The 26873-nt window shown below is 44.1% G+C and overlaps 1 protein-coding gene across 2 annotated transcripts in view; it reads right to left on the reverse strand.

The window, feature by feature from the left end:
- Nucleotides 1-2917: 2917 nt before the first annotated feature.
- The window catches only part of EMC10 (ER membrane protein complex subunit 10), a 282747-nt gene continuing 258791 nt past the window's right edge, over nucleotides 2918-26873 (reverse strand). For both annotated transcript variants that reach the window (XM_069605137.1, XM_069605141.1), the window contains one exon: nucleotides 2918-5601. In XM_069605137.1, coding sequence (XP_069461238.1) covers nucleotides 5494-5601 — 108 coding nt within the window. In that variant the 3' untranslated portion in view covers nucleotides 2918-5493. The remainder of the gene's footprint in view (nucleotides 5602-26873) is intronic.

The following is a 26873-nucleotide window of genomic DNA, read 5'->3' on the forward strand; positions in this document are numbered from 1 at the left end:
TGGGTCATGATAGGTACGGTCCTGGCCAGACTGGTTAGGGTCCTGGACATACTAAATGTGGTCAGGGTCATCTAGAAAGACATCCACCTGGGGGTCCTGAGGATGGGATTCCTCCAGGGATGCAAATTGGGCACCTGGGGAGAGGAGCCTCTGACTTCAGAGGGACAGGACAAGAATCAACAGGCATATGGCATTTCAAAGTATCATCCAACGGGCCTGAGAAGTTCATAAACTTGGCCAATTTGTCCATGCAGGCCTCAAATTTATCTTTGGTCCACTCAGAGGAGCCTGAAGCATCAGGAGGAGGAAAACTATGGGCAGGTGGAGCTGGGTTCTGCTGCAGGGCCCTGGAAAGAGGAGGAGAGGCCGGAGAATAGTCCTCAGGCAAAGAGGAGGCCTTCTTGGGGTCTGAAACATGTAAATTGGCTTTAGAAAGCTTCTCCCGAAGATTCAGGAGTGTTTGACGAATGGACCAATTTCGGCTCGTCTTTCGACGTTACTGCATTGGAGGTTGTGGATTTAGAGGGAGCACCCGTTAGAGTACAAGACTTATCGCCCTGCATAGGCCGCGATGGCAGGTGTGCCGAGGGCGCCAAACCGCAAATTTCAGAAGACCCCGCCGAACTCTTCGATGGGCATGCGAACATAGCTTTTCTCAGCAGATCCACCAAGGAAGGTTTAGGGGTTGTGTGCTTATGAGCAGGTGGTGCGTGTGTCCTTGTCGCTGGGGTACGACTTCCCCATCGCACTGCCTGCGGCGTGCGTGTCGGGGTCAGGGACGGACACATGTGAACGCAAGGGTTCCACCGTTAGGTCAACGGCCTCCGAATCGGAGCCGCGGCTGCCGTCAGACTCCTCGTCTGAGGGGTCAGTGGGGGAGTGACTCTCAGCCTGCATTGCGTAGGTTGCATACCATTTTATGTGCCTGTCTTTCAGGGTTTTAGCCTGAAAATGTTTGCAGGCTTTACAATGACACTCGTCGTGATCACGAGGGAGCCACTGATTGCATCAGCAATGTGGTCTTTTCAAGGAAATGTGCAGTTGCAAGACTGGCAGAATCTAAAAGGTGTCCTCTCCATAGCAGAGGGAAACGTCAGCCAGACTAAAGAAGAGGGAAGAGAAGGGGTTAAGAAAAGGCATTCTCGAGAGAAGTCAGTAAGAACAGGGCCCCACCCTCCCTACTGTAAGGCCTGGCAAGAGTGCCAAGGCTGCATGGCAATCAGTCGCAAGCAGTCAAGGAAGGAGGGTTGGTGGGCAGGATCAGGTGTCAAGCAGTCATCGAAAAGCAAGCGAAACACTAAAGAATAGGATCACCAATTTAAACTGCTATGAGCTTTGCATATGTGCGACCGACTAGTTAGGCGAAAAAAAACCAATCTGGTGGGACCTCAACGTGTGAAGGATACACTACATGTCACGTTAGAGATAGTGTTACAGTCACACCCATGTCCACGTCCCTTTTCGATCTTTGAAAGATGCAATACTCTGCGATTACCACTAGATTGCGGACTATATGCAAAGCATGTGATTCTAAGCAGGTTCACAAGCATCAGAAATTATTGTATATTGAATTATTGGTGGTGTTGTGTGTGGACTCATGGTCACCCTAGACCACTCACACAGCCTTTCAGGGACCAAGCCTTGCTGCTCTGCTACCTTACCTTTATTGGGCTGGCTAGTCCTCAGTGCCTCCCTGATCACCATTATAGGTTGGCCTCCCAAAATCCAACCCAGTGTTCATTTTGGAAATCTATCTTAACACTTGTCATGGAGAAATGACAGCTTTGTAATCTCCATGATGGGTGCACAGAATACGGCTGTTTCCTTTTGTCCCTCGCACGTATGTTTCATTTAATCATTTTCTTTGTCAAGAGCACCTGTAATCTGTGCCAGTCCGACTTCTTCTCCTGAATGCATCCTTCGGCAGCTGTGTGCTGAAGAAAGAAGTGTATTTAAACACTTGCTGGTGAATTCAGATTACTATAACTTTGTTATTCTAAAGGAAAAAGCATCAATTCCTACTCTGAGTGTTTGGGTCTGGCAGGGGGATGGTGTAGCATTACTATAACTAGACGTATCCTGAAGTGGTTGATATTGAACCCCCTTACCATGTTTCTCATAAGTGTGTGTGAGTGCTTCAAGGCTGTCCCCTGCCTTAGTGTGGGGATTCAATGAGGGTGGTCTGGGGATCCCACTTATACCTCCTTCGGGTCCAGCATCCACTAGCTTGGGGCAGCTTCTGGCCCCTTTGACCACCCCACTGTCAGTCCCAAAGGCTAGATAGGGCAATTAGTCACATTTTATGTATTGATGTGATAAGGGTCACACATTGGTGTCCTAACGTATACCATCAAGAAGCAGTTTTGAAGTATGTCCCAGGACACTGCCTGCTAAAAACAAGCTGAACCTTACACTATGGGCATAAAAGGAACAATTAAAAAAATGTTTGCTTCTTGAAAAGGTTATATGTATTTAACATGCTAGATAGCAAATATGGGTAAAAGCTTCATTGGCTTCTTGTGGATAGATACCAAACCACCAAAAATTCAGGTACAAATTCTGAAAACTGATAGTGCTTTTCCGATTGTGACACGATGTCATCAAGCTTTCAACTCTTGAGATGGTTAAATGATTGGCTAACTCCCACAAAATTATCTAATACACAACTGTCTGAATGTTCAGTGGGTCGGTGTGTCATCCACCAGTACTGAATCTCTCATCTCAGACTTGCCCCCTCAGTTCTCCACATGTGCACCACAAGCCCTTTCTTACTAGCAAAGCATCAATATTCACTAGCCAGTAGCTATTCACAAGTGCACATTTTGAGGTCTGCCTGAAGGACACATGAAACTAATTTTCTATCGGCCTTAAATACTTGAAATTCAAATGCACACTTACAGAGAGAGACAGACCAAAGCACAATATAATGGTGGAACTTTATTGAAAATTGTACATTTATAACTTCGGCCCACACCATCCCCCAACATTGCTAAAGTTGTCACAAAAAACAAGCTGTCAGTTTCAATGACGTATAAACTGATTGCGATGGAGAAGTGGAACAGAAACGTGGCTGGAAGACCTGGAAGTCATATATGATGCAGGTAGGTAACCATATGTCCCATTTCCATCCAAATGTAACAGATCGAAGTCCACAATTTGCCAAACAGCATATCATCTTAAGACAGTACTGCCCCCCTGACAGGTTGTACAATGCAGGTTTGGTTCACTATCCGAATCTGGGTTCTGTATTAAATACTGAGAAATATTGGTGTATAGGTTGCGGTTCTGGGACACGGTTAGCCTCATCCGGACAGTGGTGCTGGTTCAGGCAGGGATAGTTTTACAGTCACCAGTGCTGTAGACACCATTGGTGTTGGTCCTTGGTCATTTAACAGTAATCACACTATACACACACTCAGAAGATTTGGGTATACTGATCCTTAACCATTACCTGGTAATAGATCTTAAACTTTAAGCAAAGAAACAATAGGCCACAACTGACAGTTTTGTACAGGACCTGGTAACTATAAACCTGAAAAGAGGTGTCTGGGAGACACCAGGACAAGATGAAAGAATACGAGTGGACTTTATCGACCATTAATGATCTTTATGTGTAACCCATTGACCAAGTACCTGCATATGGGGCTGCGAGAGCTACAGTCCAAGAACCACTGAAATTCTTCATAGGTGTATGTTTGCTTGCATGCCACCATCACATCTCCTCGCCGCTGCTCCCTCCCCTGATTTTGTCTCCCTAAAATCGCAGGAAATTAGTCTGGATTATGAACACAAGACTCCTTACACCATCAGCTGGGCACCCCAAGTTTGTATTACTAACACACTTTGATGCCTGCCAGCGGGTGGACCGAGTAGACAACTATTTGTAGAGTGGGTCTGGCGTGGCCCCTGTGTGCCAATTCGGCTAAACCCAACCCAAATTAAACATATTTCAAAAAACAGACTATGTAGACCGCTTCACATAAACCCAGCCTTTGCACACTAAGCGAATCATACAACCTAAAATTCATGTGAAAGCAAACATACTGTTGGTGCTCCCAGGATGGTCCCAGCCCCAATACAATAAATACAGTGCAAAGCCATGAGGGTAAATTGGCTGGAAAATAGTCAATCGTATGCCAGGTCAACCTCCCGAAGACCCTTGTGGCTTGGGCAGAGTCATTGCACATGTTAAGCTCTTGCCTTCGATAAGTATGAAAAAAGTGCCCAAAAACTGTCAAATTTAAAAAGCAGTGTGGTATTTTTAATTCGGTAGCAACTAAAAACTGTGACTGTAGAGAGGGAACTAAAAAGCGGTGTTGGGTGATAAAGAGGCTTCATACCTGTATGCATAAACCTATGCAGTGTTATTAAATGGGATGTGGCACTTCCGTTCGGCCACCGAGCTGTGAGGCAAACTCCTGCTCCAACAGTACATAAGCTTCGAGCCAGTATTGCCTGAAGTAATTATGTTTTTGCTCGACTTGCCAATAGGTAAACAAAAGCAATAAAATAAAATAAATGCAAGGACAATTCAAAATTGTATTGGAGGAGATTATATTTACACCCAGCTCTCAACTTCTCGTTCGGAGGGCAATGGTCTAACCGCTTCACAACCAATGAATGGCACAGGCATGCAGCACTAAATAGAGCAGTACTATGCGCTCAGCGGTAACCTTGCACATGGGCAGCATGGTTCAGTGTACCACAACACTGTGGAAGGAGAGGAGATGTGCCGTATGTTTCTCGTTAGGCCCATCACTGATTTTAAATAAAATCAACCACTGTCACTAGCCGAGTGAACTGGTCCCATATCGGGGGCAAATAGTGCAATGTGTGTTGACCGATATTTCAAATGTTGATGTATAGTCTGATCTCCCAAAGAGGGATTTTAGCACTACTTGAATACACATAAATCAGACTGAAGACAGCCAACAAGCAATAGTTTCTCGGAGCGATTTATTGACATCACAGGTTCAGCAGCATTTAATACAAAGGATTTTCTCATCATAGAAGTAAATCACCCAACCCCCCTCAGCATTTCACAGCTCATCTGTAGATAGAAATAAATCGCATGAATCTAGCATGTCCACAGAGTCTGCTTTGTAAAACAAAGGAAAGCACAATCTTCAGCCCTATTCTGAGCCTTTACTGGGACGTACCACTTATGGGGTACTTTTAACTAGTGCATCTGAATTCTAAAGTTGTTTTCTTTTTCTTTTAAACAAAACAAAACCGAGCTCCTATTTCACAAGAGGAGAATAAATAAAACATGATTTCATGTCTGTGATGGTCCTATAACTTCCCACCCTCTTTTGGATATAGGTTGGGATTCTGTACGCCCATCAGGGGAAGTGACAGAGCGAGGGGTACTCCCCAGCCATGTCAGATGACAAATAGAAGATGATGCCAGCTTGCAAACGTGTGCAAAGATCCTCACTTCGGGATACTACCACCACGAGAGAAGTTGGTTGCCGGATTTCCAACTTGAGCTGATTATCTTCCTCCTCCTCCACCTCCACCGCCACCGCCCCCTCCTTGGTTTCCAGCATCTGGAGCTCCGGACATCATCAAGAAAAGAACCACAGGGATAATGTACATCCACTGAAAAGAGGAGATGAGGACACAATTAATTTAAACCATCTCTAGAAGAGGGCCCCATCTCAACCTTTTATTACAAGGGAGACTCAATTTAAGCACAGAATTCACAGCACCTGGTTGCAACTCAAATAACATGCGACAGCTTCTGGGATTATCACAAGACATCTCACATACACCATACAACAGGCACCATCTCATTACTGTTTACGTCAAGCAAGCCTTTCTTGGAGAAAACATCTTCTAGCCCCCACAGCAAAGGATTACTCGCACTGTTTCGCACTGTCTCACACTGTTTCTGCTCACACACACTAAGATCAAATGCAAGATACTTACTAGCCACTAGTGCACTCAGTCTTACAACATACCTTTCTCCAGACCTATTTGATGTCCTCAACTAATAGGGTGCAGATAGGCACATTTCTTTGCACAGCAGTCCCTTACCTCTTCCTTTAACAATATGTCAGTTTGTTTCAATATTCAAGTCTACTTTCTTTGCTCAAATAGAGCAGTTCAGGACCTCATACAATTCTGTAAACTGGCAGAAACAGAGTACAAAACACAGATCACCCACCTCATGGTCACACCATAGGCTCACTCCCAGTGCTGCATGTAACTAGTAAGTCTTCCTTACAGGAGCCATTTCAGATCATCTGGTCAAACCAGAAACGACTCATCAGTAGAGGAAGAACATCTCATACAGCATCAATCACACCATAGGAAGCATCCTCAGTGGCTTCTCAAAGTATCAAGAGAGATTGAAAATTACCTTTGGTCACACACACAGAAATGTCTCACATGGCTTTTTTGCCACAGCACAGGTAATGCCATACACATCTTCACTAACATCATCCGAAAGCAATCTTAAAGCTGCCATTTAACCAATCTAAGAGGAGCACCCTGACACAGCCTTTTTTTTACCACCAGATCCGTCGCACATAACTCAAGTCAAACCACAAGAGATCATTTACACAGCCTCCGAGTCAAACTACAAAACATAGTTCTGAAAGCTTCATGGGCAACCCATGTGATCTTTTATCTGCCTCAACTCGCATGTTAGACCTCTCAAACTCTCATATAGCCAAGGTTGATATATCCATAGGCAAAGCAAAAGAGGCCTTTTCCCATATCCTCGGACAAGCCACAAGACTCCTTGTACAATCTTAGGTGAAAGTGAAAGATACCTCTTGCAAAACTAAGATCAAACCATAAAAGACCTCTCAAGCACATCCTCTTTTCAAATACTACAGCTTGTCAAAAGAACTTTTATTACAGCCTTACGTAAAAGTGAAAGAAAGATCTTGCACGGGCTTGGGTCAAACCATATGCAATGTCTTCCAACCTAGGTCAAACCACAAGAGACCTCATGACAAACCAGAAGAAATCTTTCACACTTTCTCTGATCACATCATAAAAAACCTCTTGCGCAGACTCTGGTCCAACCTTAAGAGACTTCTTTCAAAACCACAAGAAAAACAGCATACAAGGGGCCTGTGCCACAGCCTCCTGAAAACCCCCCAAGAGACTGCTTGCGCAACCTAATGGGAAAGTACAAAATGCGTACAGAACCTTGGGTCAAACTCAAGGCGCTTCTTGCACAGCCTCGGGTCAAACCAATAAACTCTTCGCAAAGCTTTAGGAAAAACTATTAGACCCTTCTCTTAAAGCCTTAAGTCACATCCAAAGAGATCTCTCTCAACCACTAAAACTAGCAGTGCACACACTAACATACACAGACACGCACATATACTCACACAGCTAGAATTCTCCTTGAAGCACACACATTTGTTGTTCTGTTCAATTCCCAAACCCATTCCCTTACAGTCACACCCAATGCTTGTTAAATGCAACAGCAAACATTGCAAATCATTAAGGTGCTTTAAGACAGCAAATATAGGATCATGCAGTAACCCCTCATGTTCCTAATCGTTTCAGTACCAATCACAAGGACCCCACTCCAATCATTGTATGCTATTCTACAGCAGTGCACGAGAGAGCAGGATGTGAGGCAGCCCATCACCAAAAGAGAGGAGGGATCAAGAGAGCAAGATTTAAGGCAAGATGAATTAGATTGAACAGAGAAAGGTCGTGGAGGACAGGGTGAGCGAACACGTCAGGGTAGACTACAGTACAGGAGTACTCTTTGAACAGTTTCATCACGAGAGAAATAAACTAGTCAGTATTGGAGGGGGAAGAGAAGGAAACTTTGGGGAGAAAAGCCAGAGGCAGAAGGTAAGAGAATTGGGAGAGGGACACAATGGGGAAAGAGATGTGAACATGAGGAGACTCAGTCGATAAAAAAAATAAAAAATACAAATTAAAATTATGGTGCAAATAGGGCACAGGTGATTCAGAAAGATGCTAAAGAAGGATGAAAACATCAGAGATGCGAGTTTAAACATGGGAGAAAAATATATAAGTATATGAATCAAAACATGAGGGAGCAGGGGCAGGAAGGGGAGACAGTAAACATGGAGTGGCGGAATAGAAATGTGAAAGAATTATCAAACATGAATGGGGGTGGTGGGACTATAAACCAGGAAGAGAAATATGGGGATGCTAAACAAGGTAGTGGAGGACAGGATGAGCGAACAGGTCAGAGTAGACTCCAGCACGGGGTAATCTTCAAAATAATTTGTTCACAAGAGGGAAGAACCGAGACAGTGGAAAAGAGAAAAAAAGAGCAGTACTGCAGAGGTAAATGGAAATAAAGTAGTCAGTATTGGAGGAGAAGAGAAGGAAACTTTGGGGAGAAAAACCAGGGGCAGAAGGTATGAGATTGTGGAGAGAGACAATGCGGGAGAAGTGAAGATGAGCAGGTGCCGTCAATAGGAAAAAAGTATTGTGCAAATATGGGAGAGTTGATTCACAAAGATGCTAAAGAAAGGATGCAAATATCGATGGAGAGCCCTAGATGGGAGGTGGGCCAAACAAGAAAAGGGAGGTAAGAAACATCAGAGAAGGGGGCTCAAACAAGGGAGAGAGTGAGAATATAAGTCATTTATAACGCGCCTGTACACAAGTGTTTCTAGGCGCAAAGTATATGAGACAAAACAAGAGGGAGAACGGGCAGGAAGGGGAGACAGTAAACATGGAGTGGGAGACATAGAAATGTGAGAGGATTATCAAACATGAATGGGGGTTATAAACCAAGGAGAGAAATATGGAGGATGCTAAACAAGAGAGTGAGCGGTACACAAAAATAGGAGAGAAAAGTCACAGCCCATTGGAGCAGTAAAAATAAGTGGAGGGACACAAATATGGGAAGGCAGGCATAAACAAGACGGTAGGGTACCAACATGGGACAAAAGGAGCGTGTAGTGTTAATATGAAAGGGGCACAATCATGGATGAAGGTACCTGTAAACGCTGGATGGGTGCACAACCAATGAGAAAAGGCAGGGCAACTAGTGGGATTTGCAAACAAGGAAGGGCCTCGCATACGGATACTAGAAAAAAGGACAAGGAGAAACAAGCGAATGCGGTTTCATCAAAGTGAATTACTTCGATGTAATTTACTTCGCTGCAATTACTTGGTGGCAAAGTAATTTATATAGGTATGATAGATGGATAAATGGTATTGGGGAGGGGCGGGGTTGGGAGGGTATAGACCAGTAGGTGTTGTGGGGGAATTCCCCATTATATTTAAAAAAAACGTGAAAAGGAAAGCCACAAAGCAATTGCTTCGACGTGAATTACAACAAAGTAATTAACGTCGATGAAATAACATACAACCACACAAAGGTAAAAGAAAGGAGCAGAACGAAGGAGAGTGGTAGTAAACATGGGAGACGTAGTCTCAAATATTTGAGAGGAGTGGTATACACAAGGGATAGGAAGGGCACAAACATGGGATAAAGGAGGGTAAAAAAGGGCGGGGCAAACGTAAGAGTGGGGCCCAGAAACAAGGGGGGAGGTGTGTTAATGAAGGTGTAAACAAGGACAAGAGACAAACTTACAAAAGGGCACACACATGAAAGATATGGGCTCGTAAATGAGAGAGACTGAGAAAGCAAGCGTGAACACGGAGGAGGGTGTATAAATATGTCAAAGAAATAAACATGTGGCAGGAAGTGTGCATAGAGGAGTGGGGCAGCAACAACACATTTAGGCCAGATGCATCGGAAGAGGGAGCATATACAGAGGGAGGGTGCCAACATGGATTACCATCAAGGTGATTCATGAACTCTTATTCTACAGCTCACCCTTCCTTTAAAACTTGCTCGAGAAGCCTGGTCCAGCAGTTGGTCAGGTTGGTAAAGTCAACTTTACATAATTAACACTTTTGCTTATAATTCCCGAGGAGTGAAAGTGCTCCTCATCTGCAGAAAACTATAAATACAAATCAACAAAGGGGCAACTGTTCGAATCGCATATTTTTACACCACACACTAGGGTGGTGATGCCTGTAGTACGCACGAGGTTAGGGTCGTGGAGGAGGGAGGCCTAAAAGCTGCCAGTATCTGAATCACCATATAGGGAATATTGTGTTGCTTTTTACATCCTTCAAATGTCATCCTTCCCACCTTGTTGGGACATAATACACAGAACACAAAACTGAGGAAGATGTGACGCATATGATGGCAGGCTGAAGCAAACAAGTTATACAGAGCCTACGGGTCAAATGAAGCGTCCATCTGGAGAAGATTTCGAGAGAAGTTAGAGGGGTTAACAAGAGCTTTATTGAAGACAGACCCCAGTGCCCTGCAGCTCTTCCCCATTAACCAACAACCCTTAGAATGTGGAACCTTAAACAGTCCAAGGTTCCACTACAACACTTCTCCCCCACCCCGCCCCCCAAAGGAAACAAACAATGAACCATATGGAACTCTTACATTAAACATACCATAGTGACCCAAAGAACGATAAAGTAACAGCAAGCCACCACCAACACAATACCCAGACACACCATCAGCCCGAACCACCTTCAACCAACACATCATCCCTCCCAGAACCCCAATGTACATAATCCTTGAACTGGATGGGAAATAAACTGATTCTCATAAGCCGAACGTGCACAACACCTTCAATGGATTGGACCCCTTCTTGAACAGGGACGGAACTTCCCTGGGGTTGGGACCCTCCTTGATCCCCGCGGTAAGGAAAAATGCACTACGTCTGCCTGGACGGAGCATCTCCCTCCGCCACACCGCTGTCCTCACCGCTCACCCTCATTTCCGGCTGCCTGGAATATACATCAAAATAAACGCCACCAACCTCATCAGTGATCACAGAGTTGGAATCAACCTTTCCCCTTAGAACCACAATCCTCCTATTGCTCCACCTTGAACCATCATCCAACACTAAATATCCTGTGCCTACCTTCACCACAACACAGGGATCCATAAAGACATTCGCCCCTTTTGGCAAAAACCGAGAATTACGCACCTGCACGTGACCACCCACAAGACACCATGAGGGAGTTCCTTCCCGGCTGCCCCACACTCACCTTTTCTTGGCGTAACCGCACCCTTTCCAAAACCTTAACCATGTCCACCTCGGAACGAACACCTCCGCCCAATGCTGCAATCCTCAATTTGGAACCAGGTTTCCTGCCCCTCATGAGCTCAAAAGGGGAATAACCCGTAACCAAAGACGGTGTGTGTCTGTAAGCAGACAACGCCTCCGACAAAACCTCCGTCCAACACAAACCATTAGCCACCACCAACTGTATCGTTCCCTTGACAAAACGGTTCATCCTCTCCACTAATCCGTTAGCGGACGGATTATAAAAGCGCCGTTTTGTTTTCCGATTCCCAATTTGTTCAAGTACTCCTGCATGCACCACAAACTGCACGCCATTATCAGTTACAATACTAGCCGACACACCTTCCCTGTGAAAATCTTTGTTGAGAAACTACATGATTTTTCCAGCAGTGACTGTTTCCAACTCTGTGGCCTCCACCCAGCACAAGGTATAGTCCACCAAGACCACCACAAATCATTAGGCAGATAGAGGGGTTAACAAGAGCTTAATTGAAGACAGACCCCAGCGCCCTGCAGCTCTTCCCCTTAACCAACAACTCTAAGAATGTGCAACCTTGGACGTAAGCAAACAGTCCACGGTTCCACTACAACAAAATGCTTGCAAAAAGCGCCTGGCGCGTAGTCATGCTGTTGGCCCATAGATCTCTGCAATGGGCATATGCCTCTGACAAGCTAAAGATGTGGCCATGGAACTGGCAGAATGTGCATGTAGGATCTCCTACAATGGAACGGTATGAAAAACACAGATATAAGAAATACAAGACAATCCACCTAACAATAGTGTCCTTACCCAGTTTAAGCCAATGCAAAACTCTACCACGAGTATCCAAAATATATCAGATTTCTATTTTGTCTAAATAAACTTTTAAGCCCTTTCCAAATGGGGATAATAAACGTATTCGCAGATAGTTCTTCCCAACTCCTTTGATCAAGTCGTATAGTTCAGATATTGGGCTTGCCACTTAACATTGTCCTTTACACTGCTTCCCCCACTTGAGATTCTTCTTTTCTCTTTCATTAAACTTTAGACTCTTTCTCTATTCAATGTCCACTCTTTTACTTGGCTGGGCCAAATAGAACTGTTCCCAAAACGATTAAATGATTATCCCTCTCCTCCACCACTTGGTAGTTACTGGGACAAGTATGAGAGTTCCAGTACCAATTCCCACTTCTCCCAAACTCTTTAATCTTACTGGACGAGTATGCATGTTCCAATAATGTTTCACTTTTCTCAACCTCTTTACTCTTACTGGGACGGATATCAGTGTTCATATAACGATTCTTAACTTAATCTACTTCTTTGCTTTTACTGGAACGAGTATGGATGTTCCAGTAACGATTCTCATGTTTCTCTGGTTCATTGCTCATACTGGGACAAGTATGAAGGTTCCAGTAGTGATTCTCAACTTGCTCTGTTATTCCGTCTTTACTGAGACGAGTAGGAGTGCTCTCATATAGTTCCTCATTCTTCTCTGAAAATGTTAACATTAAGTCCCCACTGAGACGAGTAGGATGCTTCTCTACATTATTCTCGGTATCCCTCCCGGGTCTCCCACCTTCCCAGATACCTTTAACTCTCAGGGTTAGGATCAATGGGTCCGCCTTAGGACGGGATCCTCTCCTTGTCAAGTTGTGCAGCAGGCCCACCTCCCTTGCCTCACATAGAAAGGCTCCTCCCTGTGGGGAAGAGACTGAATCACACGATTCGTCACACAGCTCTCACTAGATTTCTCTTCTCCTGACACTGGGTTTCATCAGCTTTTGCAATAGGTATTGCCCAGATGTTGGGCTTCGTCAACTTTTACAACCAGTCTCTCCCAAACCTAGGTTCAGAGCATTGACTTCAATGGGTATTTACCCCCCTCCATTCAGGGTCCTTTTCAGGCAAGCAATATTATGACCTTCTCGTACCACGATTCTTGGTCCAGGAACCACTTTCCCTTCAGACTGACTTGGCATAGGACAATTTGGGGGTGCTTCACTCTCCACTTGTCAATCCAGTTTGTGGGAATGAGGTTCGGATTAGCCCACTCGGAGGTTGGCCAAGGCATGGACTACCTCCTCCTAGGAAGTCCTAGCCCCTATGTATCCAGTGACACTATGTAAGCGCACCAGCTTCTCTCCAAACTCCTCCTCTCTCTACTACTTTCGTTACCTCTCTTTTCAAAAGCTTCCGGGTGATTCTAACCAATATTTTAATGTATGCATTAATCTCACTTTATGATGGTTCATTGGGAGATTTCCCTCACATGTTTCAACCAAGTCTATAAATACAGTCTGTAGTGTTATTGGCATCTTAGAACTCCTCTTTTTCTTGCATCAGAGAGCCATGTGAGCAGAAAGGAGCTCAGCAGCTTTGCATGTCACTTTACCGGACCAGGAGGAACGGGGCCATCCAAACTCCTCCGGTTGTATGTTCGAATGCTTCTTGCTTTCTTGTGCTCACGTCTCCTAGCTCTATGCAGGCTAATCTGGGAAATACTCTGTTGATGGTCATAGTGTGTCTGATAGGGCAATTGTGGCATGAATAGAGGCCATTTTGTTCCTGCCTGTCCCCTGCTAAAAAAGCAACACCAGGCAAAATTGCCAAAGCGGCTTGGCTCACTGGACCGTGCACAGATATCCCTACTATTGTTCTTTTCGTTGGGAGTAATACTGCAACTTGGTGGGTGTGGTGAGCCTCTGGGATCCCACCCCTTCCTTCTTCCGAGATACTCCATAGGAAGGGTTGGCATAATCTGCACTTCTGTGAGCTGCTCCCCTCAACAAAGTGATGGGGAGTTGCTCTAACTCACCACAATATACATATGTTGGACTGATTGATGAGAAGAAAATGCTAAATCCACCCCCCCTCCCCCCAAAGACTAGCTTGACAAAAATGTGTAAAATGTGGAAATATGCCTGGTAAATTTGGTGAACGCAAACCTGCTTTAGACTTTTTTTGCATACAAACATTTGTAATTACTTCACTTCTTTTTTTTGTATGTGGTGATAGGAGGAGGAGGTTTATCTTTTCAGGAGTAGATATTTTTCTATCCCGCCCACTGGCCCAGATCCCTCGTTATTCTTTTTGGCTTTTATGAGGTGCTTATATGCCACCTATAAGCCAAATCTATTGCATTGGAGTATAGCTAGGAGGGAGGGGACATGTGACGAGGGACACATAAATTGTGCCATGAGTTTGGTATTTTACCCATCCATTGACTGCCCATGGCCATGTTAATCCCTATGGTATTTCCCACCCACTAACTGCCCCTCCCTGCCCAAAACACACCCTCCTGGGATCTCTTTGAGCTAGCTCGAACAAGCAGTAAGATCAACCTTTGGATTGACAATATTATTTCTAAGTGGTCTGCTGAGAGTAAACAGCTTAATTGTAGCTGTGAATGTGCTTCTGATGTAATAAAAATGTCTTAACCAAGTGTGGATTCATTCACTTGATTTATATCTGTTCTCTGTAGTGAAGTCAAGCATTGGAAAAAACCAACAGGTTTGGCTTGTGGATAGGTACTAGATAGGAATTTGCCAGGTACTCCCATCACATGCCCTGATAACCAAACTATCTTCCAGCTATTGCTATCTTGTGAAAAGGTAGTACCATAATGGCAGTGCCAGGGAAAATGCCTACCCCATGTCTACATAAAAGCAAAAACGGTTGGCTTTATCAATATTTGTTTCAGCTGGCATTCAGACCCAGAGGCAGAAGAATGGACACATTCCTTCAAGAGTGGACAGGGCTCATGGGATGTGCTTTTCCTTCTTTTTAGAGGATTCTGAGAGTTTTTCACACTCTCTGCATAGCCAGGAACTGCTAAAAATGAAATGGTGAATTTCAATAAATCAGGTAATATTGACAAACTACTGTCCACTTTTCTCACCTTATTCCACTAATTTGTAATTAACATTGATCTTCTGCATATCCTGGATTTGAGCTCAAACCATTGTTAATTGCTATAAAGCAATAAAGTGTTACTTATGTTGTCTTTATAAACACAGGACTGCAAGTTTCAAGAGGCAAAGTGCTATGCGTAAAAGCTACAACCAAGAATGGACAATTGAGGACCAATGTAAACTCTGCTTCTACTTTTGAGGCTTAAATATACACTCCGAAAGATCATGTGATAAGTCCCCTGCTTTGAGTCATTCTTTGACACGGGCAAAGCAGGAGGAGGAGGACTGGAGAAACGGAGAAGGGATGGGGCCAAGGAAAAGGGTGTGGGGCCAAGGAGAAGGAGAAACACCGGAAAGGAGGAGGAACATGACAAAGGGCTGATAGACAGGACTAGGGACGAGAGACCCAGTGTTACTCAGATACCAAAAATGACCAGTCCTCTAGGCTGGGACTCTCCTGGCATATGCTGCCTGGCCTAATAGAGGTCTTCAAGCCCTAGGGGGACGCTGAAGGCTGCGGCTACCCCAAAGAGCCACTGCAGTGCTCCTGCTCCCTCTCCTTTATTCTCCAACTAACATTTTTTCCCTGGGCTCTTCATTCCACAAACCAGCCAATTCCATCAGGTCACTACAAGGGCAAACTGTCCATTGTCCTTCTGTCTCTGCAAATTCAAAGTATCTACTCCTGCAAAATGAGAATACTTACAGGTGGTAGTAAGGTAGGTACATGGAAATACAAAAATGCACACCTTTAATAAATTGTTTGAACAATTCATGGTGTCTGATTTTTTTTGTATTTCTTCCTTTCCCTTTAAAGGTACCATAAAGCATGTAACCGGTCAACCCCCAACCCCACACAAACTCCCTTCCCCACACCCCCCCCACTTATCCAGCTGTGCCCCATTTGGGCCAAGGCTTACACAAGATAAAATCACAGTTTCCAGAGGAAAATGAAAAAATTGGTTTCCTCTATATCTTCTGTCTGAATTTGGAATGCAATTGAACTGGCCAGATCTGAACACTCGTGCCGTATTTGTCAGATCATCATCGTTTTCATTCCCAAAATTATTGCTCAGTAAATGTATTGTGTTCTCCAAGCAGGAAGAAAATCATGCATTCAAACCCTAAAGCTCAAAATTGTTTGCTTTGATTTTCAAGATTTTTGGCACACATGTAGCCCGGATGATTAAATTGTGCACACTTAAATCCTTTGGAAAATTCGATTTGCCAAACTTTGAAATATTCACTTTTAAGACAAAAAAATTTGAAAAAAGAATTATTGGAATATAAGATGATGCGTTGAACCCAACACAAATCTGTCAATGTAACTCGCACACAAATTATTCACTACTCCCTTTAAAAAATAAAAACAAAAAATTGTGGGAATACTTTTCAAACAAAGTTAAGGTTACCATCTATAAAAAGTTGAAGTTTACAAACATTGGGAATTCCATCATTTAGGTTTAACCTATTATAAAACACTACCTTAGCTCTCCCTTTAACAAATAAAAAAATAAGATCAGCGCAAATGTATACCTCTGCAACATACATAAACCTACAATATATTCTTAAAGCACAAAGTTTACCCACGTTTAAACAAAGAACTCTCATTGCCATATTCAGAGTACGTTTCACACAGGACAAACTATGCCAAGAACAAACAAGCATAGAGACAACAGCAATATACAAACAAAACATTAACAGCAAAAAACACTTAAAATATTAACAGCAATCCAAATCCAAAATAAAAGGCCGGGTTGAGGGCCAAACAACGTTAGCTTCATTATAGGTTTATTGTTTAAAATAGGTTAGACCTTAATGTTGCGATTCTGTGACAAAGTCAACTGTTGTTGGCTATCTGATGAGGCTGGATTACCCACGAGACCTGTGTGCCACCACTCGCTACGTAATGTAGGGTCCGGAGTATGGATACAGGTCCTGCTTCATTTTTGACCCAGGTTAATAACTTTGTATACTTAGCCCATGATTTCATACATTCATCCTTCACTATCTGCACTATCTGCAGTGGTGCCGTCATCAATACGCATGCACTACAGGCTAGCATTCAGTCTTTCCATCCTGTGCTGGTTGCCACTCTTCCATATACTAATAGCTGAGGTCTTTCCCAGTATCCTGGTAATCCTGGCATTACCCATTCATCTGCACAACCCAGTCTCTTTTGTTCGACAATCCTTATCTGGTTTCCAGTCATACCACTGAAGGAATAAATGAGCATTCTACTTATCCAGGTTGGGTCTTTTTCCATTTGCTGCGTTTATATGTATTCAGCTACATATGGAAATCCCTTACTCTACTTCCATTTTAGGGTTGCCCATTTTCCTTCAAATGTCCTTTTGTGTTGCACACGGCTAGATGGCAGAGACCCTTTGCATCATGCATAGGTATTTCTCTTGCAGTTAAAGTTCTGGCTGTGCTCATGGCATAAGGTACGAGAGAACACACATAGCAGCTTTCATCCAACGTTCTCCTGCCCACCTCCTTCATATGCCGATACCACGTTATTCTTTAAATGTGCTAAATTATCAAGATATGCATTTATATCTTCATGATCTTCTCCAGCATCTCTCTTAAGTCGGGTAATTTGTTTAGAAATATCCGGGAAAATATTACTTGTGCTTTTGTTAGGGATAAAAGGAGATGTCTCATTGTTCAATACTTCATCTGCATTGTTAATCATTATTTGACGAGATGCCATAATAATAGGGAAGAAAAGAAATCATTGGACAAAATGAGGTTACAAGAAGTATTCCAATGAAACGTATTGATCTTCTTGCTGGCAGTGATTCTCTTAGAACTTGAACAACTCCCATTCTTTAATTCAACATGTAATTTTTATAAACCACACTTTTTTTATATCAGAAATTGTGAAATGACTTCAATGATGATCCTGAAAATAGGACTATTTTTAGGATTTCGCAAAGATTTGACAACCTCAACGTGTCGTCTTACTAAAGCTAGGTAAGACTGCATTATGCAAGTAAAAACAGTATACAAGAATGTGTGCAATGTTACTGTTATAGGTAAGAAAGTGTTGTGTGCTCGTCTTTGAATTTGATCACCAACACGTTGTCTCTTTTGCCTATCTAGAATAGTTCTGGAACTGCTGCAAAAGTTTTTTGTTCTTTCCCCTTAGACTTGGGAATTATTTTTGGCATTCAAGGTGTCTTTATTTTGATATTTTGGCACTTGCTAGCCGATCTCGTATTCACCCATGGAGCTTCTTCCCTTGCTTTACTGTCAACGGGTGCAGGAGGGATCAGGGTCTCTCCTTTATACTGCTTTATGTCATTCTGATGCAGACAGGCTCTTCTTCCTAAATGTTTTACTGCGGTGTGAATGACCCACTCTACTAGTTACGGCCCTTCAAAGAAGGGCTTGTTCCCGGTGCGTACAAAATCTCTTACAAGCACGTGGACCTCTTAGCACAACCTAGGCTGTCACTGGGATCAATTGGGTGGCTATCTTCTTCAATCTTCTTTGACCCTTGCCTCCGATTTTGGGTCTGTTGAGAAATAAAAAACAATAGCGCTCATATTTGTTAAATAATCATGCATGTCATCACCTAATATTTTTGCTACACTGTGGAAATCAGTTTCTATTCGAGTGGGAGGAGCAAGAGGTACTCTCATGCAGCATCCAGTCACCAACTCATGAGAAGTCACGATGGTAATCTGAGTCAGGCTGATTCGAAGTGCAAATAATGCAAGGGGTATGTCCCATCCTTTCATCAACGTTATCATGATCTTAGGTATAATTTCTTTAAAGAATCCATTTAATCTCTCGCGGATACCTTTCGGCCGTGAGTGATAGGCAGATGAAAATGGGTGCTTTATATCTAATAAAAGAGCGATCTGTTCGAACAATTCATTAACAACATGCGGCACATCATCAGATTGCAGGACTTTGCACACACCCCTTCTAGGAAACACCTCAAGTACGAATAACTTGGCAGCACATGTGGCGTTGGGTTGTGTACATGGACCTGCCTAAATCCATCTGAAAAAGGAGACAAACTATCACTAACATATCTATAGCCATTGCATGCTTGTAACATATCCACATAATCCATATGTAGGTCTTGAAAAGGACCATTACGTCTGGGGATTGCTCCGCTCACTGTTCTCAAGTTGTGCCTTGCTGTGAACTTCTGGCATACAATGCAGTTCACAATAAACTATGCCACGTGTTCTAATAAATTTGGTGAGAAGCAAGTCTTCTGCAATCATGGCAGCAAGACTATCTAGTTGTGTGCGTAGGAATGAAGCTGCCCCAGCGCCACCTTCAGTAATGCTAGAGGCATAACTGGCTTTCCAGTGCTATCCTGTCTCCATATAGCCTCCTGTGGGGAATAAGGAACGTCGTCTCTTTCAGAAATCCTGCTCTTCTTGAGGCGCTCGAACTTGCAGCTCAATTAACTGTACAATGGATAACATATTAAAACCTTCCTTTACCATCATACATCGTCCTGACATTTGCTTAACACTTTCTACTTCAAAATCAGAAATGTTTCGGAAATATGCTGCCCTTTTGGCTTAAACATCTGCGGCTTTGTTACCGCGAAAAATAATGTCTGTCCTCTTAGTATGGGCTGCCCATTTCACCACAGTGATAGCCAATGAAAGCTTTAGTGCCTTACTGCGTTTACTCAATAGAGACGCATGTTGCACTGGTGTGCCGTATGCACGGAGAAAGCCCTCATTTACAAGCATGACATTATGCGTGTACGGTTGACGTCACATAGGTGGAGTCAGAGTACACCGTCACTTGCTCATCCTCGTATCTTTGAAGTGCGGTGATAAGCACCACTAATTCTGCAGCCTATGTTGAACAACGTGAAGGCAGTCTCGCACTTGACACTACTTCAAATTCACCACTCCTGTTTAGTTTCACTACCGCCTTTCTCCTGTCGTTTGGTCAATTTTGAAAGAACCATCAATAAATAGGATTTTCCCCCCTCCATGAGAATTTTCTCTAGCATGGGAAATATCATAGAATTCAGTATACGTTGTGCAATCATGTACATAGTCCCCTTTCCCAACTGGTTCCGCTATGAATTTTGCTGGATTCACTACTCTACATCAAACAATTTTGATCACTGGGTTTGAAATAATTCCCTCATATCCTGATGCTCTTTGTGTAGTCAATGTAATTTTGGGCTTCTATAAAATGGCAAATAAGGAATGCTCGACAAATAAATTGAGCACTACATGGTAACACTTGCAGCCTTTTCAATCGCAAAAGCAGCAGCTAACGCTTCTTCACAAGGATAATGTCCTTTTCATTATTGGGTATAAAATCCCACTATAGTAAGCTAATGGTTTATGTCTATGTCCCAATGTCATCTTCTGCATGAGGACTGCAGTCATTACTTCTCCATTTGAGTGTGAGAATAAGTAAAACTCTTTGTTATAGTCTAGAATTCCTAACACAGGGGCTGTACACATTGCCCTTTTTAATTCTTCAAATCCTTCAATCATCTCACCTGTCCATGTTATCTTACTGGTGCCTACCTGTGCTTCGTTAAGTCCTTTTAAAAGTGGTCGAATATATGTACTGTAATCAAAAACACAGGCCGAGCAATAATAACATAGGCCTAGAAATTGTTGCATTTCCCTCACTGTCTCTGGTGTGATGCTTCTGCTCTCTCAGGTGTCAATTTTCTCCCTTCTTGAGAGATTAGCTGTCCTATGTACAGGACCTCTTCCTGACAACATTTAAATTTCCCTTTGTCTACTTCATATCATATTTCAGCTCGAATGATCATTAGTTAAACTGAGACTTTTATGCAATTTTCTTCTGTCTCGCTGTACACTAATGCATCATCTATGATTGTGCTCTCGAGTTGTACGTTACCCAGGTCCATCTGCAGGGCCCTATTAAGGATCGAGGGGGACTCACAGTACCCCTGAGGCAGTCTTGTGTGTTTCCAGCGCTGGTTTTTATAAGACAACAAAGTCAAATCTTGTGAGTCCTCATGAAGGGGTGTTGAGAAAAAGGCATTCTTTAAATCTATCACTGTAAAGTACTTAACTGTGGCTGGAATATTACATGATATTGTAGATGGATTCGGGACCAGAGGAAACTCTGCTTCAACTATATTGTTTAGGGGACAGAGATCCTGAATATATCTCCACAACCCCTCCATGGTGATTTCTTCACTGGGTACACAGCCATGTTACATGGGAATTCTGATGGCACCAATATTCCCTGCTGTTCGAAAGCAGAAATGGGTTCAAATATACCTTCATCAGCTTCTGTGGACATGGGATACTGCTTTGCTCATGACAATATTGCTCCTGGCTTGAGCTTCATTTTCACTTCTCCTGCTCCACTTAATAGATTATATGGACTGCTGGCGCACAAGATGCTAGGCACCATTTCTAAATCTTTCTAGAAAAATGAAATTTTTTGTTTTTTACCAATGCCATTCTCTGTGGTATTTCTCTATTCTCTACTTTAATCCAATAAGCAAGACTTATAAAAAATAAAATACGAATTCATCATCTGAATAATCATCTCTAAAAAGTTCTTTGTTAGTCTATATCCTTCACAAAGAGCTATTACTGCTCTCCATCATCTTTCCTTATTATCTGTCACCTGGACAACTACCCTTTCCTCTCGAACCACTGATGCTTCTAACTGAGGGGATAAACTGTCCTTCGTGATCCATAGCTATTTCTGCCCTAAATTAAAATTCTTCAGGTATTCTCAACACTTTACCTACTAGTCTAGGAATCCATGTCAACATAATATTTACTCCATACAAAAATATTTCTGGTCTACTCGTAATGCTTTTTGGCCTGCAAATGTGGATATAAACTCTTACATTTACAGAATGTATCCCTGGAGTGGAGCACACTATCCCTTAGTCGGTAAAATATATCGTCATGTTTATTTTTGTCATCAAATCACGTCCTCATATGTTAACTGGTGTCTGCTGAGAATACAATAGTGGCCTAGATGCATCATGTTCCCCTATAGAAATTGGTAGTTCTTGGTACGTCGCCATTTTCAGATGGAACTTAATGAATAGGCCTTGTTTTCGAGTCTTGGACCACGTGTGAGGAGACCACGATTTTATCTATTTTGACCCTTTATTTAGTGCCATTGAATTCAATAAAGCTGTGTGCTATTACTCCCCTTGGCCTCTGGAGACTTGCTTGCTCTGTCTTACATATGCTTTCTGCATCTTTAATTGTTCAATACTTGACACTTGCAAATGTTTTCTCCTTCGGTTAATCTAAGAGAAATAGGTCATGCGTATGTAGCTTATCCTCTTGAATCCCCTTGTGCCTTGCAGTTGCCTCTTGATGTGGCATCCTTGATCCCAAACCAAACAGATATTCTTTATTCTTTACACAAAGCTGTTTTCCTGCGCCTGTCAGCTCCACAGCCATGGTCACTCTCCTTTAGGCTTCTTGGGTTACCAGGAATACAGATTAATTACCAGGCGTACTTCAAGAACGTAGGCTCTCAGAAGGCGCAGAGTGTAATACACGTAAATTGTACAGCGGGGTAGGCTGGGAGGGGCGATGAGGAATACGTGGTTGGAACATCCAATCGAAAGAACGTTACCAGGGGTAAGTAACTTGTTCTTCGAATGGGGTGTGTCCTCTCACGTATTTCTCATCTTTGATAGGTTCCCAAAGTAGTGTTTATTTTGGAGGTGGGAGTATCAATTAATTTAGGTTTAATCATGGATCGAATGGAGGACAGCTTTTGCAAAGAGCCCTCCTTGACTGAAGGTAGAATCCATACAATGTTTAACAAATGTATGGATTGACAACCAAGTGGCCGCTGAGCAAATATCATTAATTGGGACACACTTTTGAAGAACCGCAGAGGTTGCCATGCCCCTTGTGGAATGAGCCCTTAGGCCTTCCCGTGGGTCCTAATCCGCTAGTCTATAACATTCGCCAATAGCCAGGATAATCCATCTGGATATTGTTTGTTTAGTGACTGTAAGGCCCAAATATGGACCGGTATACCCAATAAAAAGTTGATCAACCTGGCAACATTTGGCCATTATTTAAATATAGAAATTTAGAGCCCTTTTCGGGTCTAGTCTATGGAATCTCTCCTCTTCTTTACCTGAATGAGGAGGACGATAGAATGTTGGCAATGTTATTTTCTGTGATAAATGGAAGTTGGAGACTTAGGTTTTACCTCAAGAATTACTTTGTCTTTATATAATGCATTATGAGGAGGCTTACAAGAAAGAGCCTGCAACTCGCTTACCCTGCGGGCTGATGTTATTGCGATAAGCAAAACTGTTATTATTTTAAAAATATGTTTGTTTTTGAACCAAAGCAGGATGGCAGCAATACATTATTCAAGTAACTTGTTATCCCTCATACATTGAGCATTACTATTCCCCCTTCCTCCCGCCTCCCGCCTCCCCCAGGTTACCCGCCAGGGCTAGAGTTTTAATAGCCTGTCTCCCTCCACTTCCAATCCCAGATGCTTATGGTGTGTTTAGTAGCTGATAGAAGTCCCTCCCATCGTCGCAGTAGTGGGGGCGGGATGTGTAGAAGAAAGCACTGTGGGAGAGCTAAGCAGATTGTTCTAATTCCGCCCATCTGGGACGACTGCTGGTTACCTGCCAAGCTTGGGCATGCACTAGTTGTGCCACCACTTGGTAGCTCTGCAGATCAGGGACACCTAGGCCGCCTAGCTTCGCACTACCTAGCATTGATTTTTGGGGGATCCTAGCTTTTTTACCCCTCCAGATAAATTGATGCATTTTTCTCTGTAGACCGCGGATAATGGGCATTGCGACATGTAGGGACGAACAAGCATACAGAAATCTGGGGAGGAGATTCATTTTACAGGCCGTAATGCGCCCCATTAGTGAGATTTCTTGGCCCACCCATCGCTCTAGGTCGTCCTCCAACTCCTTAATGAGCGGGGGGGGGAAGTTTGCACGGTACGTTTCCCTTGGGTTTGCCGAGGTGGATTATGTCTGGTAAGATGAGTGATAGACGGTAAGCGAGAATTATGGAGTAAATATTGGCGTTGATATTTAAAAGAGCAATTGGTCTGTAGGAGGCCGGGTCCCTTGTGTCCTTCCCTGGTTTGGGCAACAGAATAGCAATTGATTCTTGCATGGAAGGGGTTACAATACCCATTTCCCTAAAGGAGTTAAAAAGGGTGACTAGGGGAGTAACCAGTTGTGGCCTAAAGATCTTGTAGAATCTGGTGGAGTATCCGTCTAAGCCAGGAGCTCGGAATAGGAGGGGTTTTATTGCATTTTCGACCTCACCCGAGATCGGGGCGTCTAGGATGACTCGGATTGCGTTGTTCAGCTGGGGGAGTGCTGCCCTCTGCAAGTATGCTTTTCTGCTCTTCCGGATCTTGTGGGGGCGCAGTCATCACCCGAGTCAGGTGGCTCACCGCTAGTGGTTGTTTTTCTCGCTCGGCATAGTGTATCACACCAAGCTGATCTCGTAGCCCGACGATTGTATTGCCCCTCTTTGCCGTGGCTAGTTTAGCCACAAGCAGTTTATTCGCCTTGTTATTCTTCGCGAAGTATAATTGTTTGGCCTTAACAATCGGCGCAGTGGGCTTCTAGCTACTTCCGCGTGGTGCAGATGGCGCGTTGCGTTTTTGGGGTCCAGCCTTTTGTTTATGGATCTTCTCAGCTTCTCAGAGTTCCTCTTCGAGGGCTAGGCGGGTTTGTCGTCTTTTCTTGTGAAAAGCTACTCCTTGTGCAATTGGTTCTCCCCGGACCACCGCTTTCATAGCGTCCCAGGTGTTTGCAAGGAAGGTATCTTCGCTTGGATTTTCCCTAAGAAAGTTCTGAATTGTTGATGCAATTGTGTCCCTTAGTGGCATTTCGTTAAGTATCGGGTCATATAGGGTCCATCTGTGTTGTGGGCTAGGAGATGGTTACTGGGCTCAAAACTTCCAAAGTGATCGGAGCGTGGACCAGATAGGATTCTCGACCCAATAGATACGTCATTGACGTAGGTTAGTACCTGAGGAGACGTCAGGAGGAGGTTGATCCTTGAAAAGGTTCTATGTACATAGGAATAGAAGGAGGAGTCTCTCTCGGAGGAGTGAAGCCTCCGCAACGAGTCTACCACCTCCAGGGTCCCGAAGAGGTGTAGGAGACCCAGTGCCAGAGTGAAGTCCCCAGGAGGGGGTGATTTGTCCTTTAATGGGGTGCCAGACCCCACAAAGTCCCCTCCAAGCATAATTTGGCCTTCCGAGAAGGAGGTGAAGGCCGAGCCCAGCGATTCATAGAAGGCGGTTTGTCCTACATTGGGGGCATATACAGAAATGAAAGTATATAGTTGTCCCCGCAGTAGGCATTTGACTGCAATGAACCTGCCTTTGGGACATTGTTTTGTTTCCAGGATCTGAGGGTTCAACCCCTTCACAAAGAGGATCCCGGTTCCCCCCTCCTTTTTTGGTGTTGCCAGAGGCCAGAAATTGAAGTGGGAAGGGTCTAGAACTTTGTCATCCCAAGTCTGCTGGAAGTAGATGGGTTTCTTGTATTAGGACCACTGCTGCCCCCTCATCCTCATCCTGGAGCTTCTGTAGGTTGGATTTGCGTTTTGCGGGCAAATTCAGCCCCCTGACGTTGAGAGAAATAACTCTCAGGGTCTGGTGTTACAAGCAGGGTCTGGGGCCACTGCGGAGTCTGGACGGGCGGCTGGGGTGAATGCGAGTTAGCCATCTTATTGGGAAATCATTAGCCAAGTGCCATCCTGCCTTTGGGGTTTTAACTTTGGCCTCCAACGGGAGGTCGGAACCGTAACTGGTGGGGAGGCTGTCATTTTTTGATTCAGCGCCACCCCTGGCCAACCGGACCATGTGGATACCCACAGCCAACATGGCTGGGGCAAGGAACAGGAATCGTGTTGCATTCCAAATATTCATAGATGGACTGCATCTTGGAAATGGGCATAGGCCGCGGGGGGCCCACTGCAAGTTGTGTAGGATCTTGTTTTGAGTTTCGGAGTCGACGAACCCTCGGTGAAGAGGCATATGATGTCGAGCCCCGTTGTCCCAGTCGATACCAGGCAAAGAATCCCGGGCCATGCGACCCGGCCTTCGGTATCTCGGGGTCTTGCGTTCTTCTCCCGCTCATTGCCCATGTAGCGGTTCATCTTTTCTTTCCACTCTTTGGCACCGTGGACCAGGATGCCCGTCTAGGCTTCGGTGGGGAAGTAGGCCTCTCGCTCCCTGCCCCCTCCGAAACTGGATAAGTAGCCCCACCAGGTTCTACCGGATGCATGATCTTTTCAGCGTCTTCAAGATGACTGATCTACCGAAGGGTACCATAATAAGAGAACTGCAGCGCCGTCGGGAACAGCCATCTGTATCGGATTTGGTGGTCCTGGAGGAAGAGGGTTAAAGGTCGGAGGGCTTTCCTCTTTTGTAGTGTGAGGAGGAAGAGTTCCTGGTAAATCTGGAGCGGAGAGTCTTGAAAAGATCATTCGTCTCGAGAGCGGCTTATCGTTGAGATGGCTTCTTTCGTGGTGAAGTGCACCCTAGTTATTACATCCGGAGGGGCGCCTGTTTCCACCCCCCGGCATGGGCACAACCTGTGGGTGCGGTCCAGGAGTTGAGGTTTGTCGAGCTGTGGAAGCAGTGATTGGAAGAAGTCTCCCACGAATTCCGACCAGGTCCTTGTCCGGAATCAAAGCTGGAATCCCCCGAATCTGAAGGTTTTTGCTCCGAGCCTTATTTTCAAGGTCCTCTTATTTAAATTCCAGGATTTCACATTTGTCTTGGAGGGTCCTGATTGAGCGTTGGATCTCCCCTAGAGCGGCTCTGTGGTCTTGGGATCGATCCTCAACCTCACCCAGTCTTTGTTCAGCCTCCGATACCCTTTGATCAGTGTCTTCCAACTTTGTGGAGAGCTCGGTCATG

Source organism: Ambystoma mexicanum, chromosome 1p, assembly GCF_040938575.1.
Source record: "Ambystoma mexicanum isolate Mex_15411 chromosome 1p, UKY_AmexF1_1, whole genome shotgun sequence".
Lineage (NCBI taxonomy): Eukaryota > Metazoa > Chordata > Amphibia > Caudata > Ambystomatidae > Ambystoma > Ambystoma mexicanum.